Source organism: Acomys minous (genome assembly GCF_964271855.1).
Source record: "Acomys minous genome assembly, chromosome: 8".
Taxonomy (NCBI): Eukaryota; Metazoa; Chordata; class Mammalia; order Rodentia; family Muridae; genus Acomys; species Acomys minous.
Genome location: NC_140489.1, coordinates 31,425,150 through 31,452,191, shown reverse-complemented (window position 1 = coordinate 31,452,191; position 27,042 = coordinate 31,425,150). Strand labels below are relative to the sequence as shown.

The 27,042-nt window shown below is 49.5% G+C and overlaps 2 protein-coding genes across 17 annotated transcripts in view; one reads left to right on the top strand and one right to left on the bottom strand.

The window, feature by feature from the left end:
* Positions 1-2,452, top strand: part of TTLL5 (tubulin tyrosine ligase like 5) — a 238,117-nt gene extending 235,665 nt beyond the window's left edge. For all 16 annotated transcript variants that reach the window (XM_084791597.1, XM_084791586.1, XM_084791585.1 and 13 more), the window contains one exon: positions 1,832-2,452. Coding sequence is in view for 2 of the 16 variants with exons in the window: in XM_084791596.1 (XP_084647722.1) it covers positions 1,832-1,854 (23 nt within the window). In the remaining 14 variants the exon portion in view is untranslated. The remainder of the gene's footprint in view (positions 1-1,831) is intronic.
* A 3,283-nt stretch (positions 2,453-5,735) lies between these two features.
* Positions 5,736-26,893, bottom strand: TGFB3 (transforming growth factor beta 3). Its single transcript, XM_084792704.1, has 7 exons — positions 25,198-26,893; positions 14,869-15,032; positions 14,440-14,569; positions 11,209-11,316; positions 9,152-9,323; positions 7,873-8,026; positions 5,736-6,905 (listed from the first exon to the last, which is right to left on the bottom strand). The coding sequence occupies exons 1-7, from the start codon at positions 25,547-25,549 to the stop codon at positions 6,747-6,749; spliced, it is 1,239 nt and encodes a 412-aa protein (XP_084648830.1). The 5' UTR covers positions 25,550-26,893; the 3' UTR covers positions 5,736-6,746.
* Positions 26,894-27,042: the final 149 nt, after the last annotated feature.

Genomic DNA, 27,042 nt, shown 5'->3' with positions numbered 1-27,042 from the left:
AAGAGACTGTCTAGGCCAGGACTGCAGCAGCACCTGCGTCACTTCATAGGACAATTTGTAAGAGTTAGTTCTCCTTCCTCCATGTGGATCCCAGTGGTCCAGCGCAGGCGTCAGTCATGGCCACGGGCACCTGTACTCACCGAGCCATCTTGCTGGCCCTAAAGGAATCCTTCTTTAAGCCAATTCTCAAACAATTCACACAGGTAAAACTCTTGAGAAATGTAACGTCACAATTTAAAATAAGAGAATGGATCAGGAACCAGCCCCTGGAGCAAACACCAACAAAACAGAAGATGCTACAGCTGAGGAGACTAAGATACTGCAATCACCAAGTGATGCAAGTTTGTGTGGCCAGACAAAATAGAGGGAATGAAAAAATGAGTACAGATAGCAGCAGAACTGTGACAAGCACACTTTCCAAAGATAATTGAGCTTAACAGTCGATGGGTGGCCCTCAAGGCAGATTAGGCCCCGCCGAGGAAGACTTAATGAACTCAGAGGTGTGCTTAGAGCCCAAAGAAAGACAGAGAGATGGAAAACCAACTGAAAAAACCTAATGGATATGTCAGTGGAATTCTGGAAAGAAGGAGTGGGAAAAGGATACTGTCTGAGAAGGTAACGACTGAATGTCTCAACTCATGGAAGAGGCACGTGCCGTGCCAAGGACCTAGCCCTCCTCTAGAGTGATAGAGACAAGCTGCCAGGGAGAGCAAGACTGCTGTCTCACGAGACGAGACACCAGACATTTGCCTGTGCACCTGAACACATACTCACATACATAGGAAAACAAACACACTTGGGAAGAGTGGATCACAGCATACTGCATGCCTTGGAAACAAAGCAGACAACAGAAGACAGTCATGAAGAAGCCAGCCATTTCATCCGTTCATCCATTTGTACAGAGCCAGGTCCCTCCACTCCTGTGGGTAGTTTACACCATTTGTAACCCCAGCTCCAGGACGCTGATGTCGCTGGACATGTGCTTATATCCCTCCCTCACAAACATAATTATTAAGCTTTTAAAAAGAGGTAGCTATTTATTAAACCTATTTTAAATTAAAAGTAATCAAGGAAAGGATAAAGTTCAGAGCAATGTAACTGAGAAAGAACTGGGCGTGTCCACCCGGTTACTTGATACATACTTTTCCCAAAGCCCAGTGAGGAGGACGTATGGGGAGTGAGGTGAGATGGGTACAAAGCTGACCACCTGACACGGGGTTCAGATCTCAGAGGCACACGTGGGATCTTTTTACCACACAATTCAAACCTGCTGATGCCGACTCTGAACTCCAAAAAGGTGAATGCTTTAGTATCTTCTGTTTATAAATGAGAAGTGGGGTGTGTTTGTTTATTTTGGATGGAGGAGTCTAACTCTACTGTTGCCAAGGCTGGCTTTGAACTCCTGGGCAGAGGTGATCCTCCTGCCTCAGCTTCCTGTGCAGCTGGGACTACCAAAGGGTATCACTGGGCAGAGTGAGGAGGAATAAAAACATGCCTGTGTTTCTGGGCGAGCTGGCTTCCTCTGCGGTTCCAGCTACGCAGGAGCCTGCAGCAGCAGGATCGCCTGAAGCAGCGCAGTAAGGCCCAGGCTCTTCAGCGAGTAGTTAAGTAAACAAGAGGAAGATGCTTTCACTCCCCCACAAAAAGTGTCATCGCCCAGAAGTAGTGGCAACAGAACAGATGTGGAAGGGTGGCTTTGAACAGAGGCTAAGTTTGAGAGCTGTGCTCCGGGTGAGCATCCTTGCTTGGGGACAGCCCTTCTTTGTTGTCAGCCCCTGCTGTAAAGTGGGAACTGCCCTTCGGTCACTGACTGCTTGACACTCTTTTCCAGATCCTACTCACACTGACAGATGAACCAGAGACTCCTGGGGAAGCCGAACCTGCTGTGCGCTCCTGGGAGCTTGATGGGAGGCTAAGCCTCCACGGTGCTGCGAGGGTCCATAGTATTTTTTTGCTGCCTCAGAGTCCCCAAGGCCTTCAAGCAGAAGTGACAGTAGATGATTGCCATCAGCCAAACCAGACTTTTAGCAGTACAACAGGGAAACAGACCCTCTGGGTTTGGATGGAACTTGGCAGTGGGGACTCTCGCCTTATGCTTTGTGTCCCAGCCAGAGCACAAGTGTGCCTTTCCCTGCCCTCATCACCCCCCCCCCAGGTCCCTCTGTCTCTCCTCCTGCTGCTCTCAGATGATATACAAGAGGCACTTTGGCTATTTGCATCTGGCTTTCACTTCTTTTCCAGATTGAAATATTAAGTTTATTTTATTTTGTACAAGCTTCAGACCCAACATCATCCACCAAACTTGATCTTCCCTTTTCTAAGAGGGAGGGGGAGGGGAGCCAACAGCACCAGTTCCCCAGAGTGGGGAGGCAAGTAGGCGACTGCCATGGTGCAGGCGCCTTTTGGAATTACTGACTTCTAAGATTAATAAAGTAATTCAATTTTTCTTTGCCTTTTTTTTCCATTCACTAATTTTCCAACAGTCAATATTCACAGTCAGGGCTAAAATTGAACCAACTTTTCATTTTGTTTCATATTTCATTGTTGGGCAGTTTTTCAGTTTTCATTTTAGAGTGGGAGCTATCAAGAAACTGAGCAGATGGTGGGGCCAGACCAGTTCCCAGAGCGACACAGAACTGGTGTGCGCCCCTGCTCATCCTCCAGCAGACTTACTCATTGTGGTCTGCAGGGGTGTGAATGGGCCCAGTTACGCTCAGCCTCTGTGCACACGGGCGCACACTTCCTCTGGGTGACTGCAGGACACTGCCATTCACCTCAGTAGGTCTCCCCTCAGCGTCTGCTAAGAGTCAGGCTTTCAAGACAAACCCCTTAGACAGTGTTGAAATCCAAACAAAAATGACACCCAAGGAGACAGATGGAGGTCCTATGTGGTAGCCCATGCCTGTCACCCCAGCATGAGGGAGGCAGGGGAATTGCCACCACTTAGACACCACCAGGCTGGGCTATTCTGTGTAGTGAGTGCAGTACCAGCCTGGAAGGCAAGAGTCCTGCGACCCTGACTCAACAAACTGAAGAAGAGAAGAGGGAGGAAGATGACAGAACGGGGACGCTGCTGTCTGATCAGTGCATGGATGGATTGGATTCAGGTACAGCAGAGGATGAGGACTCTCTAGAACAGCACGAAGGTTTCCCATGTGGCCCAGGGACCATCTGACCTGCCCACCTGATTAGGAGACAAATTCTGATTCCCCCAAAGCCCCTTTCTGATGTGCAGAGTTGGAGAAACTGTTCTGAGAGTTCTCCATGTACAAATCTTGCCCCCAAAAAGGGGGGGGAGGGAGGTGGAATACGAGGGCATGAGCTTAGGGTGAGAACTTTCAGAAGAGCATTAGCGCTTGCACTAGCCCTAGGCACCCAATCAGAACGAATCCTCAAGTTACATACTTTCTGCCCACCTGGGGCTAAAGCTGGGCTCTAGTCTTGCCTTGCCTCCGTGCTTCCAAGCCCTTCTTTCTGGTACTGGGCTTGGCTATAAACCAGATGGCTCGTTTCTAGCCTCCTCCTTAAAGCAAGTACGTGAGTGTGTGCTTTTGGAGCCACAGGCTCAAATGGCCCTAACACTTGTGAGCAGCCATGGAAAATTGGACTCCAGACCTTCACATGTATTTGTGCCTGCTACTTTGCATGAGTAGTGTCTGACATGAAAACATTTGACATCATGGTGTGTTCACTGAGATAGCTTCAAGAAGCACATCTAAGTTGCCTTATTTAAAATTTGTAAGAGGACCCGGAAGTGGATGGGTAAAAAACAGAAAGATTATTTCCTACATCCTTTTAGATGCTAGGAAGGACTTGTGCCTGACACAGTGCACTGCTTCCCCGAAGGTGCTTTATGTAGGCAGCCTGGACCCTGCCCCAGCGGGAAGCACATCTCTAGGGCTGCAGCCTAGAATCCTATGTTATTTTGTTTGTTTTAGATTTCTTATAATTTTATGTGTGTTCTCTGTGCTCATGGAAGCCAGAAGAGAGGACGTCAGATCCTCTGGAACTTGATTACAGATGGGTGGGTGCTGGCAAGCAATCAAACCCTGGTGCTCCAGAAGAATGGCCAGTTTTCTGCTGAGCTGTTTCTTTCTTAAGCCCCAAGTTGTATATTTCTAGTGGATACAGGAAGTAATCCTCACACCTGCCAAAGTTTGAGGATAACTGTAAAAACTAATAGACTGTGATACTGGCATGGTAGGGCATGCCTTTAATCCCAGCACTGGAGAGGCAGAAGGTGGATCTCTGAGTTTGAGGCCAGCCTGGTCTACAAAGACAGTTCAGAACAGCCAGAGCTACACAGAGAAACCCTGTCTCTGAGGAGGAAAAAATAGACTGTGTTACTTGGGCTGGGCATGGTGTGGTAACTTTTAATCCCAACACTCAGGAGACAAGAGGCATTCAAAGCCAGCCTTATCTACATAGTTCCAGGACAGCCAGAGCTGCCTACTAAGAACCTGTCTCAAAAATAAAGTAATATAGACTGGTAGATAGCAGCAGCTAACCCATGGCTGACATGCTGGCATATTGCTCCTTCCACCACACGTGTGCATGTGTACACACACACACAGGCACGCATGCACAGGAACACTTCAGTATTGAACTAAGAACCTCTATGTGCACACACACACACAGGTGTACACACACACACACACACACACACACACACACACAGAGGTATGCTCACACACATCCCTCAACATGTAGACTTCAACTTCAGTTAGATGTCTGTGCCTGTGCCTCAGTGGACCTGCTGGAGGCTGGTGGCCTTCAAGAGCTTGCTAAGACCAAAGGGTTCCTTGCTCTGCTGGCTCCCTGCAGAGGCTGCTGAAGAGGAGTGCTAAACCACAGCAGAATTTTGCATCCTCCTGGATGCAGACTTTGCCTCACTTGGGGCCATTTGCTTCAGTGCTCAATGTGATTAGAGGCAGAGATGAGATTTCCAGAATCAGCGGTTTGTATCACTCAATGTACAAAGGTATGTTTCTACATGCAATCGTTGCACACCTTACAGTTGTCCATGGATTTGATGACTTGTTTTCTCTTCTCTTCTCTTCTCTTCTCTTCTCTTCTCTTCTCTCTCTCTCTCTCTCTCTCTCTCTCTCTCTCTCTCTCTCTCTCTCTCTCTCCCTCCTCCCTCTCTCCCCCTCTTGTGTGTGTGTGTGTATGTGTGTGTGTGTGTGCGCGCGCGCATGCGTGTCTCCCCAAGAACACACACATGGAGGCTAGAGGTCAAAATTAGGTGCCGCCTTCTCCACCTTATTTCTTGAGAAAGGATCTCTCATTGAACTTGAAGCTTGTGATCTCACCTAGCCTGGCCAGCTAGAGCCCCCAGGATTTACCTGTCCCCCCACTTCTCCTTCCCCAGGACTGAGATTACAGATGGGCCCTACTTGCCTAACTTTTATTTGAGTGCCAGGGAGCCGAACTCAGGTCCTATTTGCACAGCAGCCACTTAATCCACTGAGCTATCTCTCCCCAGCCACAAGATTGGTTTAAGTGTTTGCACATCTAAGCCTCTGCCTCTGAGACTGAGAATGCACCCTGCAGGAGGGAGGTGTGCCCAGACAGTGGTGATTGAGAGAGGCTCTGCTCAGATGCCAGTTATCTCTGGGAAGTAGATGCCAATAAGCAATTAGAAGAATATTTATGCAGTCCAACATACATAACACCTTAGAATAAGGTCTTTACTGTTCTAGAAGCAACCTTCCAGAAGATGAAACCATCCGTGATTCCCCAAAAATATTTATTTATACAAAGATTTTGAGAGTAATATTCATATTTGTCTTTATACTTTAGTCTGTGCATCTGGGGCCGAGTCATTGTGTCAGACACGTGCAGCCTCCCCACATAGTCTGCACGTAGCACCCGCTTCCAGGAACACCAGGGGGAGCACGGGGTCTAAGAGGGTAGGAGGGAATGACCCCTGATGCCCCTCGCTGTGTGGACCCAGAATCCAGAGAGTGCATCCTGACCTGAAAGGGGTCTAGCCAAATGTCCAAGGGGAAATACAACAAGGAGGAAGGCAAAAGGAGTGGCCCCAAGGGAAGACATGAGAGAATAAAGTCTGACTTTTGCTTTTGAGTTCAGCATCTCTTAAGGGACCAGAGATAGCTAGTTGCTGGGCCCAAAAACTAATTACATTATCTGTAATGACTCATGATGCTGACTGATGGGAGAGGACAGTTTGCAAAAAAGAACAGATTGTCCTTAATCCCAGGCAGTGCAAGATATGACTGGTCTTGGTAAACTGAAGGAAAACACTCCCCTCCTCTAACGACATCCCAGTTCCCTAGAGTAGATGTGCTGCAGTGAGCAAAGCTGACCTCTGACCTCAAGTGCCCTCCAGTCTGGCCCTCACCTGACCGCTGCACCCATCCTCCTCCCTAGGGTTACCCGAGTCCCATTGTCACACACCATGTCGGCTCACCATCCCTTCTCCTGTACCCCACCACCTGTCTCCACCACAGAAATCCCACATTCTCAAGAGTTTGCCTTCCCCTAACCAACCCACACTTCCTTTACCACAGTGATTCTCAGAGCTAGCAGAAAGAAATGTTCCAGAAGGAAGCCTCTCTCTCTCTCTTTCTCTCTTTCTCTCTCTCTCTCTCTCTGGGGCATTCACCGGGAGCCAGGGCTTGGGGGGGGGCTCCAGGCATCAAGGGTGAGAGGTCTGTCGATTTGGTTTCCCGAGGAGCAGCAGTCGGTGGTGGCAGTTTCCCCTCCTCTGTCGCCGGCTGACCTCAGCTGCACTTGCAGGACTTGACTACCATGTTGGACAGCTGCTCCACCTTGGGGGTCCTGCCGACATAGTACAGGATGGTCAGGGGCTCCAGGTCCTGGGGCACGCAGCATGGCGAGGCCGATGCCTCCGGGTTCAGGGTGTTGTACAATCCCAGCACCTGTGAGCGGGGTCACACATTTAGCAGGAGAAAGCCAGGCCTCGAGCCTGTGACTCAGAAACTATGCAAGTTGTGGGGGCTACCTGGCTGCTTAAGAGGGATTGTGGGAACAGTTTGGCTAAGAGACTAGTTGCAGTCATCCAGTGTGGCAGAAGGCAGAACCACGGCCTTGATTGTGTTCCTAACTGAGGCACATGGCAGTTCCTGGGGACTGGCAACTGCTAAGAAACACTTGGCCACTAAGAAACTCCTCCAAAACATCTTCCTTACTGTAACTTTCCATATTGGCTTAAAGTGCTCTCACTCACCACTACCTGGGCACTTTCAGTAACTGCCAGAGTGTGTGCCTCAGTCGGGGTGCACCAGTGATGGACTAGCTGGAAATGAGCTTTATGGATTCCTGCCCTGCTCTCCGTTCCCTCTGAAGAAGGCAGGTTGCAAGAGGTTGCAGACCTTCCACTCTTTCTGTTGCTGTTGTTTCCTACATGTTTTATGCTGTTTTAATGGAGCTAGGAAACTTCCCTGGGCCACACATCTTGCCAGACAGGTGTACACATCTGTGACATAAGGTGGCATGTGACAGTTGAACAGCTTCCAGGTACAAAAAGCTTTAGACAAAGTAAATGAAAATGATGCTTAAAACTATATAGTCAGAACTCTGCATGGGTGCCTGTGTGTGTGTGTGTGTGTGTGTGTGTGTGTGTGTGTGTGTGTGTGTGTGTGTACATGTTCACGTGTACTAGAGACTGAATCTAGAGCACTGGGCACGCTAAGCATAATTTTACCCAGGTGCCAGCCCCCATGGAAGGAATTTAAACTGCAGAGAGCAACTGGGTAGAATTGGGCCAGCCTGCCAAGATCAGAATGTTAATTTCAGGGGATTTTTCTCATCCAAGATCTCATTCATTCATCAATGAATCTATCATTCTCTCATACTGACAAGTAGCCTGGCCAGTGGAGCCCATACCGTGCTGTGGGTCGTGTCTGCGCTGCGGAGGTACGGGCAAGGGCCTGAGCAGAAGTTGGCATAGTAGCCTTTAGGTTCATGGACCCATTTCCAGCCCAGGTCCTGCCGGAAGTCAATGTAGAGGGGGCGCACACAGCAGTTCTCCTCCAGGTTGCTATGATGAAAATATACACAGGAAGTCAACAAAAAGGCAGACTGCTGTAACAGAAGCTTCAGGAGTGTTTTCCAACTTCTCCTTGGAGTACTTCTGCCATCGCAGGAGGTAACTAGCGCATTGAATCCCAGGTTCAAGTGCATTTGGTTACAACCGTGACTCCCGGGTAACCTGGGTGGGACTGTCAGGCCCCTTGGCCTCAACAGGTCTCTGGAGACACCAGCAAGTCCCTGTTTCCAAAGGCAGCTATTGGCCAAAGTCTGATTTCCTGTAGGTTTTAAGACTGAACCATGGTAGACTCCATAGTTTATCTGTTAACTAGCCACTCCTAACCCCATTCTTCCTCTGCTCCTCCCATCCCAGGGATACTTATTTTCCTGGCCACCCTTGAAGGAAGGCAAGGGCAGTCATGTGACTTGATTAATGGCCAGTCAGAACCAGAGAAGTTGGCAGGGACTAGGACAAGCTCTGGCAAAGACACTTGACTATGTAGAAAAGTCACAGCTGGAAGAGGAAAGCTGTTGGCTCTTCCCTCTTTTATCTTAAGCATGGACAAATCACCTGGAGTTCTAGAAACCCCCATGACCGCAGACAAGAAGCTGCCTGGTGAGATCACAATGCCCATCTCTTCAAGGCAGCTACTTCAGACTCTTGATGCCCTGATGTCTTCGTGTTGGATGTAATCTAGAATTATGAGCTAAAATACGCCCTTTCTCCCTTACACTAATTTTTGTCAGGGTGGCTTTTATCACAGCAACAGGAAAGAAAGTAAGACAGTAGGGAACCAAGCACTCTTTCAATGGGCTCCCTCTTTAATCTCCCCCTACACAAACACATCTTGCAAGTCCTTCAAGCAAGAAGACCATAAGAAGCTTTCCCTACCTGTCCCCAGAGCCAGCACCCCAGATTCTTCTCCTTGTGGGGTTTCCCCACTTACTTTATCAAGACCTGACCAGAGCCAGGCTACAGAAAATACCAGACTCCCAGAAAAGCAGGAAGAGGTTTGGAAAAGGCTTCTGGTCCTCTTTCCTAGACATGTTTGTGACAAGCATCAGGGACCCTTGACTGAGTGGGGATCAGATCCCACGCCAGTACCACAGGACCCGCTTCAGGGCCAGGGCTCACCGGAAGCAGTAATTGGTATCCAGGGCCCGCTTCTTCCTCTGACCCCCCTGGCCTGGGCTATCCAGTCGGTGTGGGGGAATCATCATAAGAATCAGGTGAGGGTTGTGATGGTCCTTCTGCTTCTTGAGGCGTCCCAGGTCTCCACGGCCATGGTCATCCTCATTGTCCACCCCTGCAAAGGGAAGCAAGGCGATGACCTCCTGTGTAAAAGCAGTGCTGCCCTTGCAGGTTGTTCCCACACCCCATCCTAGCCCATCACTGCATAATCAGGATAAGGGATGGTACAGGCCATGAGGAAGGAAGGCATAGGGCAAGGTGCTGCCCCCTGTAAGAAGGCACAGACTGAGGGGAGCAACCAGTATCAAAAGTACTAGGTGGTTACCATGGATACCCCTCCAGATACCAGTCAGATGCCCTCACAACCCCTGCATAAGAGCACATCACCTTCCTGGGAAGGATGCATCCAGGACTCCCTCAGGGAGTCATAGGTGGGTACCTGTAACACACTTTGGGACTGCCACTTTAGATTCTGAGACTTAGAGCCTTGCGGGGGGAGGGGGAGTGTTAGGTTTCCTACTAGAACTTGAGTTAGTCAAGATACCACAGAGATCCTACTGACAATGTAAGGTGTCACAGTTTGAGATAGCCTATGCGAGAGCCGAAGAAGCAAGGCTTCTGACCTGTTACCATTCACATGGGGGGTCAGGGGAAGGGGAGACTTGGGGGCTCCAAGGCATTTTCCCTGTGAGGCCCTAGAGCATGATACAAGGAAGAGAGCCCAAAGAAGACCAGAGCCGGGCTTCCAAGGGTTGGTTCTAGCTGAGGACCTCATTTCTGAAGGACTGCCCCTGGCCACTGACTATCTTTACCAGGGCAGGAATGCTGAGGGTCTAATTTACAGTTACACAGGGACTTGGGTCTTAGGGTATATAAGATAAACAGGAGCCCTAGGAGTGTGATGCCTTTTCTTGAAGTCTTTAGGCCCACAGGACAATAATGTGGTGGTGGGAAGGTGCCACCTTAGTCTGAGGATCCCGAAGGCACTGTGGTTAGGATGTCAAGTTCCTAGCTTTAGAAAATAAATGCACAGGATCTCTGTGAGTTCGAGGCCAGCCTGGTCTACAGAGTGAGCTCCAGGGTAGCCAGGGCCGTTACACACAGAAACCCTGTCTCAAAACCAAAGGCAAATAAATACATAAAAAGTTCAGGTTGAGCCTATGCAGGTTAACAGATGGCTGAGGCCCAGGCCCAGGATCTGTGCTAAGTCAAAAACAACCTTCACCTTTCTCCATATGACCTCCTGATGACTGCGCTCCTCGGTTGCCCAAAATGGAGACAGGAAAGGAAAAGAGAGCTCTCTCGAACCACAGAAAATATTAGAAACTGAGAAAAGATTCAACTATATCACCAACTCTATACAAAGGTCCATGATCAAGCCAGGAAGCAACTGTCCTAACCCAGACAATTCCTGGGCAAGGATCAGGAAGGTCCAGCCTCATTTGAAAGCTCCAGAGAGCCAGGGCACTCACATTCAGGCCCGCTGGAGTTCATTTCCTTGAGGAGAGGAGGACAGCTGTCACTCACTGAGCATTCCTTGGCTCGGTGTTGCAAATTTATTATCTCATTTCATTGTGGACCGTGCTTACGAGAGAGATACTCTTGTCCTAGTTCCCTGGACAGCTGGCCTGTGTGACTTCACCACTTCCCAGAATCCTGCTGCTTTTTTTTTTTTTTTTTTTTTTTTTTTTTTTTTTTGAGACAGGGATTCTCTGTGTAGCTCTGGCTCTCCTGGACTCTCTTTGTAGACCAGGCTGGCCTCGAACTCACAGAGATCCGCCTGCCTCTGCCTCCCGAGTACTGGGGTTAAAGGTGTGCGCCTCTTAGATGATCATGCATTCTCTCTAGGCCGCATGCTGTGCTCTGTGCTTTGCAGACAAAGCGGAGTCAGCCAAGTGCACAATAATCAGCAGTCTCTGTGAAGGGAATCGGCTCCTTTTCTTGGGCTCGTCACTGCTGTATTATCCATTCCACACCCCACCACGCCTCAGGATCGGTACCTTTGAATTTGATCTCCATCACCTCGTGAACATTTTCCAGTATATCTCCATTGGGCTGAAAGGTGTGACATGGACAGTGAATGCTGATTTCCAGACCCAAGTTGGACTCTGCAAAAATAAGATTCGGAGTCAGGGGGAGAAACACTGAGGGACAGGGCAGTGTGCCCACCAGCCGGGCAAGGGTGAGCAGTGAGTCGAGAGTTACAGGCGACAGAAAGAGCTTGCAAAGCTTCGGGTGAGCCTCCTGCACAGGGTGGCACATCCCATATATGTCTGTTACTTTATGAACAACCAGATGGAGGGCATAACTGGTGGGCATTGTGGAGGCCGGAAATAACCATCCATTTCAAACTTTAGACAGAGAGCCTGAAGGTTCTGATAAGTGATTCCCAAACTTTGCATCATGTTTGTTTTAAACAAGGCCTCACTATACTACATCGTCCAGCTTTAGTGCTGGAATTACACGTGTGCGCCACCATTCCCAGCTGAGATACTACACACCTAGTTGTCAGGGAACAGGCAACAAAAGTCACCATAGACACAACACCCCTACATCCACCGAGATGCAAAATGTGCTTTCCATGCCACCTGTCCTGCACCGTGACACCGGGGTACATCCTATCAGCCTGGTTCTGTGTACAGAGAAGCCAGGGACTGTATAAATAATAGTGCAGTGGGGGCGGGGACACGGGGAGGGACCTGTGTCCTCCAGTCTGGTGAGAGGTCCAAGCAGCAATGGGCCCCAGTATACCATCTGGGTACCTGGAACACACAGCCTTGCTGGTGTTTCCTGAGTGAGTCCCAAACCACAGGTGTGACTCAGTCCTCATCACTCCACACCACCAGCTGCTCCAACTCGGAGTCTGTTTGCATCCTGGTTTGGGGGCCATGAACTCTGAGGAGATTCATGCACAAAGGCCTCAGCTACTTCCCCTGAGGGAAGGGAGGCTGGGCAGAATTTGCCTAAGTGTGAACTGAAGGTTCCAATGAAAACCTAACATCAGAGTTGGCAGTGGTAGGGGTGGTGGTGGGGGCACCCACAGGTTGTATTATGAAACTATCTTTCCTGGTGTCTCAAGGAGGCTGGAAAGCAGGTTCTGCACAAACGTCTCGAGTTCTGCAGCTGTGAACAGAAGCGCTCCAAGTGCCAGAGCGTCAAAGAAATCCAGGTGGAGCTGATTAAAATCAGACAGGGAAACTGAGAGGTGAATTCCCCCAGCCTCTTTTTCTGTGCCCGAGCTAAGCTCTGACTGGAGAGCCGCCTGGGGAGGTGTGTTACTGCCACCCTTGGCAGGAGTCCTCTTGTTTCTGACAGGCTGTGTGGCCTTCCTAAAAGGGCCAGGACAGGGCCTCTAGCCTGCCATGTGTCAACTCTGTTACCAAACTAGGCCCCAGAGATGGGATCCTGAAGACTTGGATGCCTACAGAGTACAGTAGGTCACGGGAGCAAGCACGTTTTGAAGAATGGCTGTGGCTCATCTCGGCACACTGTCAGGGGACGGTCTATGTAATTAGGAACCTTTGTTTGGTTTGGGTTTTTATTTATTTGTTTGTTTGTTTGTTTGTTTGTTTTTGCTTTTTTGAGACAGGGTCTTGGGCTAGAGAGATGGCTCAGAGGTTAAGAGACAGGATCTCTCTACATAGCCATAGTCCTGGAACTCACTATGCAGACCAGGTTGGCCTCGAACTCTGCTCCTGCCTCTAGAGTACTAGCATTAAAGGCATGCACCACCACACCCAGCCCAGTTTTATGTGAAATTTCCCAGCTTTTAAAAGCAAAAGTACCTCGGGTGACCAGGAGTTAAATGTAAAGCAGCCTGTGACCTCTGCCTTCAAGCCCCACTTCCCTGAAATGGCTAGGAGAGAGGAGGCCTCTCTTGCCCCAGGGACTCTGGCCATGGATGAGATGGACTGGCTGTATGACGGCTGATGATGGTGGGAATCACTTGCTGAGGCAGCGGAAGAAGGAATTGATTGGATCCTATCTGTAACTCCCCCCCACCACCACTACCATTAAGTGGTCAGGGCACAAAGTACCAACATGGAGTCACGAGACACTAGACTGTTATTAACAGGGCACAAAAGGTCTAATCCAGGCTGGATAAGCTCAGACTTCTTCACGCTGGACCTCGGCTTCCTCGTCTGACATAATGAGAGCTTGCTCTTAGAAGGCGCCTCGAAACCCACAAAGTTCTCTCGAGTACATGTGACCCTTAAAACAGCTCTGGGAGGCCTGCAGGGTGAAAACATTACTTCGCTTTCCAGGTGATGGGGACACAGTGAGTGGATATGGTATTTGGGACATGTGACATTTGATATACCTGCTATAGAGTTCAATGACCCCGGGCATCTGAAACTCGATTGGTCCACATAGAACCTGCCCCAAATCTCTTCTTCTTCTCGTCTTTCCATATATGTCATCGGAAATTGCTCTTGTGTCTTCACACCACATCTAAGAGTAGCCCATTGGCTCAACCTCTAAATGACATCATGACTCCATGTGATTTCCGTATCCCCTGCCCTGCCCCCATCCAGGCCCCTTTACATCCCAGCAACCAGAGGGCTTTTGTTAAAGGCCACCTCATTGCATGCCTACCTCCCTTATAGCATTCAACACACTTGGAGTTACGTCCCCAGTCCTGTCTATGGTCTGACACCTACTTGACCGAGTGGCCTCCGTTTATGGCGTTCCAGTCTGTTCACTGCTGCTACAACAAATCCAGCTGGGTTCCGCCCAGAGGCCTGGGTCTTACGTTTCTTTTGCTTAGGTCACCCTTTAGTCTAGCCTCCTAACCTTAAAAGGCTAGCTCCTCTTCATCGCTCTCATCGCCTGCATCTCAGTGTCAGGCTCCATTTCCTAACAGAGACCTCCTCTAAGCAGCCAGTGGCAGAGCCCCCAGCCAGCATCAACCTTGACTCTTTCAGATTTCAACGCATCATCACTGTGTGACACTCCTGCTCATTGACATGTTCCCTGGCGTATTATAAGTCTCTGCCACCAGATCAAAAGCCCTATGAGATCTGAGTGCTCACCTCTCACTTGCTCACTGCTGAATCCCCAGGGCCTGACTTAAGAGCCAGCATTCGAGGATGGAGTAGAGAATAGAGTTAGTAGCAAAGCTAGACTTTGGACCCAGATGCATGGCTCCCCTAGTCCTCTCCTCTTCCCTCTCATGAGGCAGAAGCGACCTGGAGCTCCTCCGGAAATGTTCCTGCTAAGAGTTTACCTACCTCTCCGCAACAGCCACTCGCGCACAGTGTCAGTGACATCGAAAGACAGCCACTCGGCAGTGCCCCTTGTGGGCAGATTCTTGCCACTGATATAGCGCTGCTTGGCAATGTGCTCATCTGGTCGCAGTATCTATGGGGCAGGAGGGAAAAGTTATGTATCCAAGGCCAGGATGGAGCACCAGGGATAGGCTACCAGGCACAGGACCGGAGAGCCAAGCGAGAGGTGACTGCACACCATGCCCTTGTGCACCTCAGGTAACTCAGCCCTCTTAATGACAAAGGCTCCATGCAGGGCATGGGGGTAGGGGGGCAGGGGGTTAGGGGGCATGTCTGCTTCTGAGGCAGATCTGGCAAACCGCATGCTCAGTGGAGGCGAGACACGGAAGAGGAACTGGCTTCTAGCGTGCGGCTTGCAGCTGGAAGATGTACCTGAAAGAGTTCAATCCTCTGCTCTGTGCGCTTGGAGCTGGGGTTGGGCACCCGCAGGACCCGGAACTCTGCCCGGAACAGATTGGTTCCATTCTTCTCCACTGAGGACACGTTGAAACGGAACACCTTAGAAGTAATTCCTTTGGGGCAGACAGCCAGCTCATCTAGGAAGAAGAGCAGTGGGGAGAGGCACGGTGAATGAGGCTCCCCAGAGACAGTATGCTACCACAGGCACACGCCAAGTGGCCACAGACCTGCCTATGACCTCCTTAGAGGCTTGAGGCCTGAGACCTAAGGTGTAGATTCGAGGAAGATTTTTGGTGACCCCAGAGTCATACAGACTCCTGAACAAGGAGCAGAGAGATCTCGGAGCCCCCCGGACACATAACTGAGACTGAACAGTGTATTGTCCCCTTTGCCCAGTCTTTTTAAAATATATATATTCATTTATTTAATGTATATGAGTGTGGACTTGAGTATATGTATGTACACCACATATGTGCAGTGCCCACAGAGGCCAGAAGAGGGTATCGGATCCTCCCAAACTGGAGTTATGGGCAATTGTGACTATCTGACTGGGATGCTAGAGATTGAACCCTGGTCTTCTGGAAGAGCATCAAATGCTCTGAAGTGCTGAGGCAGCTCTCTGGCCCACCTCCCACTGTCTTGCCATCCTCCAAACTGCTAAACTGTCCAGATTAATTTTCTTATTCTTTCAAAAGCACAGATTCCCAGCCAGGTCAAATGTCAGCACTTGAGAGACTGAAGCAGGAGGATCTTGGGTTTAAGGCCAGCCTGGTCTGTGCAGCCATGTTAAGTGTCAAAAACAAAGCAATCAATCAAAAACAGATGCTAAGAAGACAGCAGCTAGTCGCTTAGTTATCTTAAAGCTGGTTGATTCGTTCATGTTCTTGTTCACTGGCATTTGTTCAACTTTAAACATGTATCGGGGCTGGAGAGATGGCTCAGTGGTTAAGAGCACTTGCTGCTCTTCCACAGGACCCAAGTTGGATATAACTCTAGCTGCAAAGGATCTGAAACCCTCTACTGGCCTCGACAGACAGACAGAGAGACAGACAGACAGACAGACAGACACACACACACACACACACACACACACACACACACACACAAATAATAGATCTTTACAATTTCTATTTGTTTGGCTTTGGTTTTTCAAGACAGGGTTTCTCTGTGTAGCTCTGGCCGTCCTCAAACTCACTCTATAGACCAGGCTGGCCTCGAACTCAGAGATCTCACCTGCCTCTGCCACGTGGGTGCTGGGATTAAAGGCATGGACTACCTCGCCTGGCTCACTTCCCAACTCTTTAAAAATTTAAACATATGTGCAATAAATACTCTGAGCCAGCTGCAATGCTGACGATCAGAAGCCGCAGTCCCTACCTTCAGGTGACATGGACTCAAATCCCAGGCCCCTTGGTGACACTGAGGAATGGCAAGAAGAAATGGAAGGGGTGGCAACAATCTGCACCCCACATGAGGGTGGGGGGACGACAAGGAGATTTTACACAGAGGGACTACTGGGGGACAGAGACAGGCCAGCGAGGAAGAGAGACCCGCAGCTACAAGCTGAAGCGAAGAGAAAGGAGGTGGAAACATCAGGTTGTAGGGACACCTGAGTGTCAAACTGAGAGTCCGAGCTTCAGCGTCTTCGTAGTAGGGAGCTCCGGAAAGGGTTTGAGTCAATGCTGTGCCTTAGACCTAAAGGAAGGGAAGTTTTATGGTAAAGAGGCCAAATCTTGAGTCTGGGGAAAAAATAGTCTTTTTTTTTTTTCCAAATAAAAAGAGCTGACTGTCATCAACTCCTTTCTCTTTAAGGGTTTCCTAGTTGGAGTTAATATTGTTGTGGAGAAACGCCACGGCAGAAACCAATTTGGGGAGAAAACGTGTCTGGATTATACTTCTGCATCCATAGTTTGTTCTCTCTCTTCTTTTGCTTTTTGGGACAAGGTCTCTCTGTGTAGCCCTGGCTGTGGCTGTCCTGGAACTCTCTCTCTGTAAGGCAGGCTGGCCTTGAACTCACAGAGATCCCCCTGCCTCTGCCTCTTTGGTGCTGAGGCGTGCACCAACCTGCCCAGCCAGGCTGCTTTCTTGTAGAAGTGAGAACTACCAGCCCAAAGATGACAGCACCCACAACGGGTAGGGCCCCCTCCCCCATAAAGCACCCATTGTTAAAAACTGCCCTACAGTTGGATCTTATGGGGGGCATTTTCTCAGTTGAGGCACCCTCCTCTCTGATGACACCAGTTTGTGTCAAGTTGACATAAAACTAGCCTGTACAAGGGGTCCTCACCCCTGGTAGCGTGTGCTATGCCTACCTCTGTCATCCGCCACTAGCCAGAGGGCAGCAGATGGGCTCTGCAGTTCCAGGCCAGACAAGAGAGAGCAGAAGTCTCTGTCTCCTCTCTGCCCCTGTGTCCTTTACTACTTCAAGGCCCGAGAGCATTAACGTCAGAGAAATCCTGTCTATACAAAGGGCAACAACAGCCAGGGTTTGGAATCCAAGCTCCCAGACCCAGATTCCACATATCATGCACCCGGCTGGAAAGAGCGCAGGGGTGGGTTAGGAGTCACGGACAAGGCGGGGCCCGATAAGGAGCCTAAAGCCAGCCAGCACACTCCTGGTATTTAGGCAAGGATGAGTGGGTGTCTCTGGAAATTACCATCTGGTGGGCCTGACGCTGGTGGTTAAAGGAAAATGAATGGAACAGATGGAGGAAACAAGTGTGTGAATGCCAGCTAATGAAGCCCCGATTAATAATTGGCCTTGAAGGAACAAAGACTGCCAGTTATTCTCTAAGCCAGTCCAAATAGGGCCAGAGAGAGGGACCGGTGATGGCAGTCCTCGTATGCATGTGTACAGAAGGAACCTAGAGTCCCTCGCATGCAAAGCACACATTTAAAAATTAATGTGCGCTTTTGTGTTGCCTGTGTATGGGTTTGTATACATAAGTGCAGTACCCAAGGAGGCCAGAAGAGGGCATCAGATCCTCTAGAGTTAGAGTTGTTGTGAGTGGGTGCTGGGAACTGAACTATGGTCCTCTTGAAGAGTAGTGCATACATCCCCAGCATTTTCATGTATAGGTCAACAGGTCTGTAACTCTGGATGTGGGCAAGCTCCTGGACCAGTGACCCTTTCAATGGTCTACGTGAAGATGTCTTCAATCTGGGCTCTGCAGTAACTGTCTGTTAGGCACACATGATGGGGAGTCAAGGCAATGTGCACCATGATATAAGGTGGGGGGGTGGGGGAGGAGTAAGAAATAGTAACTAATGAGGAAGGGACCAGAGTGGGGTGGAAGAGGTGGGCATCCAGGAAACAGGGAAGGTGACAGAGTCCTCAGGACACCCTGATGACCATTCTTGGTAGCTTCTGTTCCATCCCTCATATACCTGTACCCCGAGACAGACTCCTCTTAGCCAACATTTTAAGGTGGGCTCAAGAAAGAATGGGAAGCACTTGGGAGGTGGAGGTTGAGGAACCAAGATTCTGAGGTCAGGACTAGAGAGATGGCTCAGTGGTAAGAGCACTGGCTGTTTTTCCAGAGGACCTGAGTTCAAATCCCAGCACCCACATGGTGGCTCACAACTCTCTGTAAGTCCAGTTCCAGGGGATTTTGACACCCCCTTCTGGCCTCTGCAGGCACCACGCACACACATGCTGCAGACATATGTACAGGCATAACACCCACGTACATAAAGTGAAGAATCATTTTAGAAAATGTCTGGGCCCATGGGCTGGCAAGGTGGCTTCATGAGTAAAAGTGCTTGCTGCCAACATGGATGACCTGAGTTTGACTTCAGGGACCCACATTGGAGAAGAAAATACTAGACTTCTGAAAATTTTCATCTGGCCACAACTCATGTGCAAGGATACATGGGTGCCCTGACACACACAAATCAATGTAATAAGAAATTGTAAGCATTCAGAGACAAGCTCAACTACACAGTAAGACTCTACCTCAAAACAAAAACAAAAACAAAAACAAAAACAAAAACAATGCTTTAACATAGTTAGTGGAATTAGTGGAAAGAATTGAGAGTGGTTAAGAGCGCCGCCTGCTCTTCTAGAGGTCCTGAGTTCAATTCCCAGCAACCACATGGTGGCTCACAGCCATCTATAACGTGATCTGATGCCCTGTTCTGCAGATAAAGCACTCATATACAATAAATAAATAAATATTGTAAAAAAGAATTGTGCAACTAAACGAGCAAAATATATAATATACCACTTACATTTTATGTAGCTCCTATAACAATACTTGAAAAGAGAAAGGCTATATGAGATTTGTCATTCAACCCACAAGAAAACGGATCAACAGAAGAGCTAACTGGTTTTCCCATGGCCACTCACGTAGGAGGTGGCCGGGGTGAGATTTGACCACACCCCGTCTATTGAATCTGAGACCCTGGAAGTCAGAGTGGACCTCGGTGATAACCCAGTGGAAAGATATTAATAATTTCAGCAACAAACATGGCGGGGATTTATCAAAATGGCTCTGGCATCCCAACATTGCCTCAGAGTCAATGACCAGGACCCTTTGTGCTTATGCTTTACGCTCAACCGTCAAGAGCTGGGCGCAGGAGTCGCCTTCACAAAGGACAGAAGTTCCAGCTGTTCCCACTGCTCGGAACACCGCGTAGTGACGGACGCTGTTTTGCCCTAGGAGGTAAGGAGAGCAAACAACCCAAAAAAAGCATGTGTAGTGTTCATGGGGAGCCCAGGAAATTGTATGTGTTCAGACAGGTGTGTACGGGCTTGAGGGCCTCATTTCTGTGGGAGCCAGTTGGAGGAAAGACATGACAGGGCCACTTGGGGAGTGTGTGAAGCAGTAATGTCTGACCCCAGCTGACTGCACCGGGCAGGCCCACAGCAGCTTTCCCAAGTTGCCCAAATGTTTCCAGTGTGCAAAGTTCCATCATTTTCTGCAAAAGGTACCATGGCTTTCAGATGTGCCAGGAGCTTGAAAGAGCTCTGCCCGGACAGTTTCAGACTTTACATGGATTAATATTGAAATGAACTAGGTATGTTGTTTAGCCAGTGTTTAAAAGTTTTGCATTAGAAGCCCATACACATTTTTTTTTTTAAGTCTGTGTTACGTGTTGGGAGATTTCACAGAAATTTCCAGAGTCTCTGCTATCCTGGGAAATGATAAGATAGAGGCAAGCTGGACCTACATTCCTGAATGCAAAGATCAGCAAGAGCTACATGGTGGCTTCCTCTTTTAGTAAGTCACTGGGGCCTCAGCTCCTCCTGCCACAACCCTGTCACATAACCTATGTCTCCATGACCTCAAGTACTTTGCCATGATGCCTGGGCCATGGCTGCTTTGCTAGAATCATCTGTACTGCCAACCTAGTCTCTGAAGGCATTTGTGTTACACCCCACCCCACCCCAGGAAACTCTTTGCCTCAGGGTCACCCCATCTTTAAGCTTATTGAAAACAAAAGCTCCCCAGGATATCTCCATACTCTCCCTAGTCTGTAAAGGAGAGATGGAACCCCGATGTTCTCTCTGGGCCCTCCTTGGGTAGCCAGAACCTTCCTGTGTATCTAACACTGATAGCTGTGGCATGTGAATTCTTTCAACATGGCATATCTTTTTAAATGATTTATTTACTTTATGTGCATTGGGGTTCTGCTGGCATGTATGTCCATGTGAGGGCAGTGGATCCCCAGAAGCTGAAGCTGCAGACAGTCGTGAGCCATCATGTGGCTTGCTGGGAACTGAACCCAGGTCCTTTGGAAGAGCAGCCAGCACTCTTAACTGCTGAGCCATCTCTCCAGCTGCCATGGAATATCTTTTAAATTTCATAATGAACAAAATCTACAGGTGGCAACGAGAAAAGAAAGCCCAGAACACTAGGTATCCTTCCTGCTGAGGACTTCTGTGCTTGTCTTAGCACTTCCCTTGGCTGATAAGAGCAAGAGTCTCACAAGAAGGCACAGATACACCCAAGCCAGAAGATGAAAACGCTGCTTACGCCAATGGCTGTGTGAATGATACAGAAAGGACGGTACCCTTCCCCACTATGTGAGTCAGAGAACACACTTCCTCATTTCCCATGGCAACATCTTAGAGAATTATGACACTGCAGAGTGTCCTAGCTGACACCCAGGAAATCGTCCCCAGGCCTGACAAAATCCATCCAAGGTAAAAGGTAGCTGAGAGATGACCTCACACGAGAGGAAACCGAGGCTCTGGGAAGAAACACCATATATCTGAGCTTGCTTAACCTGCTTGAAACTGTGCAAGAGAAAAAGAGACCCATTCATTGAAGTTGGGGGAATATGTCTGTGTCACCCCCAATAGTCAGAGCTGAGACAAATCCAGATTATTCTCAAGCGACTGGGTACCTGGGTTACAAATGCAGCAACTGCTATCCCCCTCCTGGTGAGATTTGCCTAGATTTGTCTGTGTCACCAAGCCAAGGTTCTACTAGATCCTTAAGATTAAAGGTGGCCTTAAGATGCATGTAGCATCCTTTCCATGTTAGCTCACTGATCAGATGTGCCATGACAGGGCGGAGCCATAAGACAGTTCTCTGGGCTCTCACTGGAAATCATTCCTTCTTTCCCTTTTCCTCTCTATGGGCCCTTGTGACCTTGCCTTTTACAATAAAATGTATCTGTTCGGCCTAGGATGCTGATAACTTGACACAATGAGACTGAAACATAATTCAAAACTGCAAGCCCTACGCTGGGCACAATCTACTCGTAAACTAAAATAAACTACTCTAATCCTCGTAACCAACATGGATCCCACGCACTTGCCTATCCTCCTCCTGCCGCTTCTCTCCTCCAACTTTCAGTCAACTCTCAACCCTTAACTCTACCTTCTCTGCTCCAGGAAGTCCAGCCTTCCACTTCCTGTCCTTCTGCCCAGCCGATTGGCTAAACAGCGCTTTATTGACAGTTGTTATATCCACTCAAGACATTCCTCCACAATTCCCCTTTTTAGTCTAATAATAAAAAACCCTTTTACTTATACATTTATATTATTACAACAATATACAATATACACACAAAGAACCACAAAACAATCATTGTATTCATGCTATACTCATAAGGTTTTGCTGTCTCCAACCCCATCAGAGACTTGAGAAGGAATAAATTTAATTACCTGAGTAAACAGGTAGTGCAGGTTAACAGCTTCCAAAATGAAAAAATGACAGGGACACTTTGCTGCCTGAACTCTCTAATACGTTGGAGCATCATCTTCAGCCTTCTGGTCCAGTATATCTGACAGACATATTTGGGAAGCAGGGACTATTGAGGACTTGCCCACCTTGAGTTGGCAGAGTTTGGCCATCAACTGCACCTGCATCCAAGCTTGCCCATTTCAGACAGAATTCTGTCTGAGCAGAAAACAAGGACATTTTTGCCCAGTGGCTGCTTTGCTACATCTGAAGCCATCTCCATAAGGAGGTTCTTCGATGCTCGTTACCTTTTTTGAGGCAGGCTTAGTATTGTCAGGAGTCAACCTGTCTCATTTTCAAAGAATCCTCAAAACAATAAAAAAAAAAAAGTCTTTAAATGCTGTTTTCTGTAGGTCTCTGAGGTTTTTGAAGATGTTGTGTAAACATTTAACCTTATCTATCTATTGAACCTAGGATGTATATTCTTGTGATGAAATTGAATAGTACAATGAATTAAAAATAATCTTATTTTACATCACTATATAATATTCTATACCAATGAATTAAACTAGCCTTGTGGGTAACATTCCTCCACACTTGCCCCAGGCCCTATTGTCACTTCCTTCCAAATGCCCATCCTCTGGGAGTGACACAGTGTAGAAGTGAACTTCACCTCTGGCACAGAACTCCTGACAGTACAACAGCATAGACCCCCAGCCAGTCCCATCTACCCTCCAAAGTTCAGGACAGGACTGGCGGCGGTGGCGCATGCCTTTAACCCAGCACTCCAGAGGCAGAAGCAGGTAGAACTCTGTGCATTTGAGGCCAGCTTGCTCTACAGAGTGAGTTCCAGGACAGTCAGGGCAGCACAAAGAAACTCTGTCTTGGGAGTAAAAACAAAACAAAACAAAACAAAACCCCCACAAACCCCAAAACTAAATAAACAAAAATAAAAACCAGCCAAACAAACAAAGAAGTTCAGGGCCAGCTTCGCCTCTGCTCAGCAGCTGCCACAGCCTTCTTTGTGCTTAGTATGCCTTGTTGAAGCCAGGGTGAGCCACCACCTGACCAGCTACAGGGTGGGCCCAGGTTGGTGTCCATTCAACCACCTGTGCTAACTACAGCGTGCCCAGGCCTGTTACCTGATGGTACTGTGAGCCTCCATGGCATAGCCTGTGACTTTCTGAACACTGGCCCCTCCTCAGCATCTAAAAGATGTTCTTGTTCACTGTGCCGAGTTGGCACAGGCTAGACCACCATTCCATAACCCCCACGTCTAACCTCTACCTCAACTTTCCTTGATGCTACAGCCTGGCAACTGCACGAACGACATCTGTCGGGGGCTGCCTTGACTTTGTCTCAGGCTATGCCTTTTGCACCCTGGATTTCTGCACAAAATCCACATCCACACATAACCTGCGTGGCTGTGTGTCCACATGGATTGCTCGTTCTCACCTCAGGGCTCCAGACAGGGTGAGCCTTCCTGACTCAAAAACCCTCCCTCCTCAGACTGTCCTCCTGACCCAGGACTACCATCCTGTCCTCTACTTTCCTCAGACTTGTGACCTTCTCTGATATCTGTGGCTGCTATGACTTGCTTTGGTAGGTGATCATCAAGGTCAGCCCATCTGGTCCTGGATGACTCTAGAAAACTGTGGTCATCCAGCCAGTCCCTGAACCAACACCAGTGAGTGGATCCCAGGCAGGGAGGTCTAGGCGTACCTTGCTTCCAGCCTCCACTTTCCACAAGTAGCCAGATCTTCAGAGGGGAAACTCCAGGAAGGGGCCGGAAACTGCACTGAGAACAGCCCCCATCCCCAACTCCAGAAACCACAGGTTTCTTTTTGCCTGGTGTAGTCGGCTCCCCGCTGGCCTTTCCCTCTTCCTTGAGAGCCACTCCACCCATTGGCACACACTCGGGCTCCTTCCCCGAAGGCAGGTTTCTTTAGCCTCCTGCTGTTTGCCTCATGGCCACTCTAACTGTGCCACCTTCCTGGCTCTATCCCATCCTCCTCCCCCCCACACACACACACACTTGGGCACTGCCCACCTCCCAGGTGGGCCTGGGCTGAAGTCACCAGGGCACAGAGGACACCTGCTGGCAGGAAAAGCAAACAGAGCAGCTACCCGACTTGGGCCCTGAGCAGTTCACATTCCTCTTTCCTGGGCTGTCAGTTTCTCAACATCTGCCAAATTTCTCTCTCTTGTATTGAGGTTTTTTAAATCCCCATTCAGTAAACACACATGACTTCCACACGTGTACAAACACACGCGGGCGTCTCACCCAGAAGCTTCATCGCTCCTCTGCAGACAGCAACCTCCTGGGAAGAAACACTCCCAGACAGACACACATCCCCCTCGCCCCCACAGCCGTCCCTCCCACCCACACCTCCACAGGCAGGCGGGCAGATGCTTTGGGTCAGGATCAGGAGCCTCATCCTACACTCCTGTGTCCATTAGCCTGGGAGACCTTGCTTTACACATATGAATCTGCCTGCTTGTAGTGTAAGAATTCACATCACCCCAAGTCCACATATGTGGGAACATACATGCATTACCCTTCCCTCCCAGCTCACGTGTGTGTGTGTGTGTGTGTGTGTGTGTGTGTGTGTGTGTGTGTGTGTTAGACTGAAGGGCTTCGACTGGGCTTTCCAAAGCTTGACAAACACAGATTTGAGGCAGGCACTGTGCTCCATGAGAGCTAAGACACTGACCAGGAGTTGGGACACAAAAAGCAGGGGGACTATAGAAATGTCCAGACTCAGAAGACCATGAGGATTTGGGGACCAGGCGGCTCACCCCTTGATGGAACCCACGTGTTCACAGTTAACCTCGGTGCACACATGTGTGAGAACACGTTTCCCTAAGTGGCGCAATACAATTCACGTCCAGTATTCACCATACAGTTAATATTCACCAAGGAATATCAAGGGAGTCCTGAACACTTGGCTCCAGGGCTCCTGGCCTCTTGAAGCAGTTGGCTCTTACTAGAACATCTCTGTCTCCTTTCCCACCCACCCACCCACCCAGCTGCAGCTGCAATGCCTGACCTCTGTTGTGAACCCTGGGGCACTTTGCTGTGTAACCACCACCAGACTCCCCTCCGTGGAACCCCCTTTTCCCAGTTCATCCCCTCCGGAGCAGACACCCAACGAGTGTTTGGACTTACTGTGCTCCGCCAGCCCCTGGATCATGTCGAATTTATGGATCTCTTTGGCATAGTACTCCGACTCAGTGTTTTCCTGAGTGCAGCCTTCCTCCCTTTCCCCCTGCATCTCTTCCAGCAACTCCCGGGTGCTGTTGTAAAGTGCCAGGACCTGATAGGGGACGTGGGTCATCACCGATGGCTCAGGGGGGCTGGTGAGCCTGAGCTTGCTCAAGATCTGTCCCCTAATGGCTTCCACCCTCTTCTTCTTGATGTGGCCGAAGTCCAAGGTGGTGCAAGTGGACAGAGAGAAGCTGACTGTAGCCAAGTTCAGCAGGGCCAGGACCACCAGAGCCTTTTGTAAGCGCATCTTCATGTGTGAGCCCAGGAGCGAGGCCAAGGGGCTGGGGAGACCTGGCAAGGAGGATACCCCAGTAGAAGGAGGGAGGAAAACCAGGCGTCCTCCCCAGATCCCAAAGACTGAGGCTTGGCAAGAGGGTGCATGAACTCACTGCACTGTGAGAGCTTCGGGACTCCCAGGAAACGCTGGCAGCCCCAGGACGAAGTAGCGGGCTGTGTGCTGTATCGCGCTGGGATTCTTGTCCATATGTCTAAACAGGTTCTGCTGGGCTCTGACTCCCAGCAGGCCAGGTGGAGGGCAAGCCGAGGGCTGGGAGGGGTGGCAAGGCAGCTGGGAGTGGGAAGAGAGCTGGAGTTTTTCCTTAGGTAAAAATAAATAGAGCAGATATCTGATATTGCCAAACGGGCTTGGCGATGGGGAGAAAGTGAGTATTTTAAAGAAGGCGCAGAAGAGCCATGGCTGGGTCCCAAAAATCAGAAACTTCGCCTTGCCCTGGAAGGAGAATAAGAAAAGAGAATGGAAAAGAAAAGGGAAAAAAATGTTTAAAAAAAAATCACCAGTGGGTATGTGGGGAGAGGCAGGGCTGGGCAGCGGCAGGCCCAGCTAAAGGTGGGGGCAGTGCAGGACACACTTGTCTCTCGAGCGCTCCATTCATGCTTTCACTTTTGTTTACACTTCCTCGGGGGCTTTCTAAATGACTCTGTTGACGCTGCCTCTTCTCTTCATTGCCTGGGATGCGGGGTTATGTGACACAGGCCTCTTGGAGACAGCTCCGATAATCCACTTGGACCCACGGTCAGCATCTCAGCTTGTGTTCTCTCTCGGCCATGGCTTCTGTCCTTTGCTTCTCTTTAGGAAAAAAAAAATCAAAAGAAAAAAGAAGAAGAAGAAGAAGAAGAAGCCGATTCACCGCAGCTGACTCCGGGAAGAGTTATTCCTTCCTCCGCAAGCCCCTTTCCGTGCGTGCGTGCGTGTCTCGCCTCTCTGTGGCTCAGTCGCCTACACTCGGTCCTCTCCTTCCCTCCCTTTCTCTCTCCCCTTCTCTCTCTCTCCCTCTCTCCCTCTTCTCCCTCTCTCTCTCTCTCACACACACACACATGCACACACACTGCTTTCTCTATTTCTCTCTGCTGAAATTTTATACCTCCCTCCCATGACGTCTCGGCCTGGGGTGGGGGAGGGAGGGAGGGACCAGCGCACACAGCCTCTCTCGCTGCACGGTTTTAATGTTTTAAACAGGCACAGGAAAAGCCGAGCCCATTTGAAAAATACTTTGAGAGTCCTCTGGTTCGACGTGGTAACTGAACTTTTTTTTTTCCCCTCCTCTTGGAGTCATTCCTGCTACACGTTGGCTGTTTTTCTGGAAAGTTACTCTCGAGCCCCCTCCCTCCTGCTACCCCGGCCCCTCTGCGCAGGGGCCAGCTGTCAGTCCACGCTCCCCGCCCCGATCTCTCGCCTCCCCCGCGTCCCCGATCGCCCCCAGGCCGGCACCGGGACACACGCGAGGT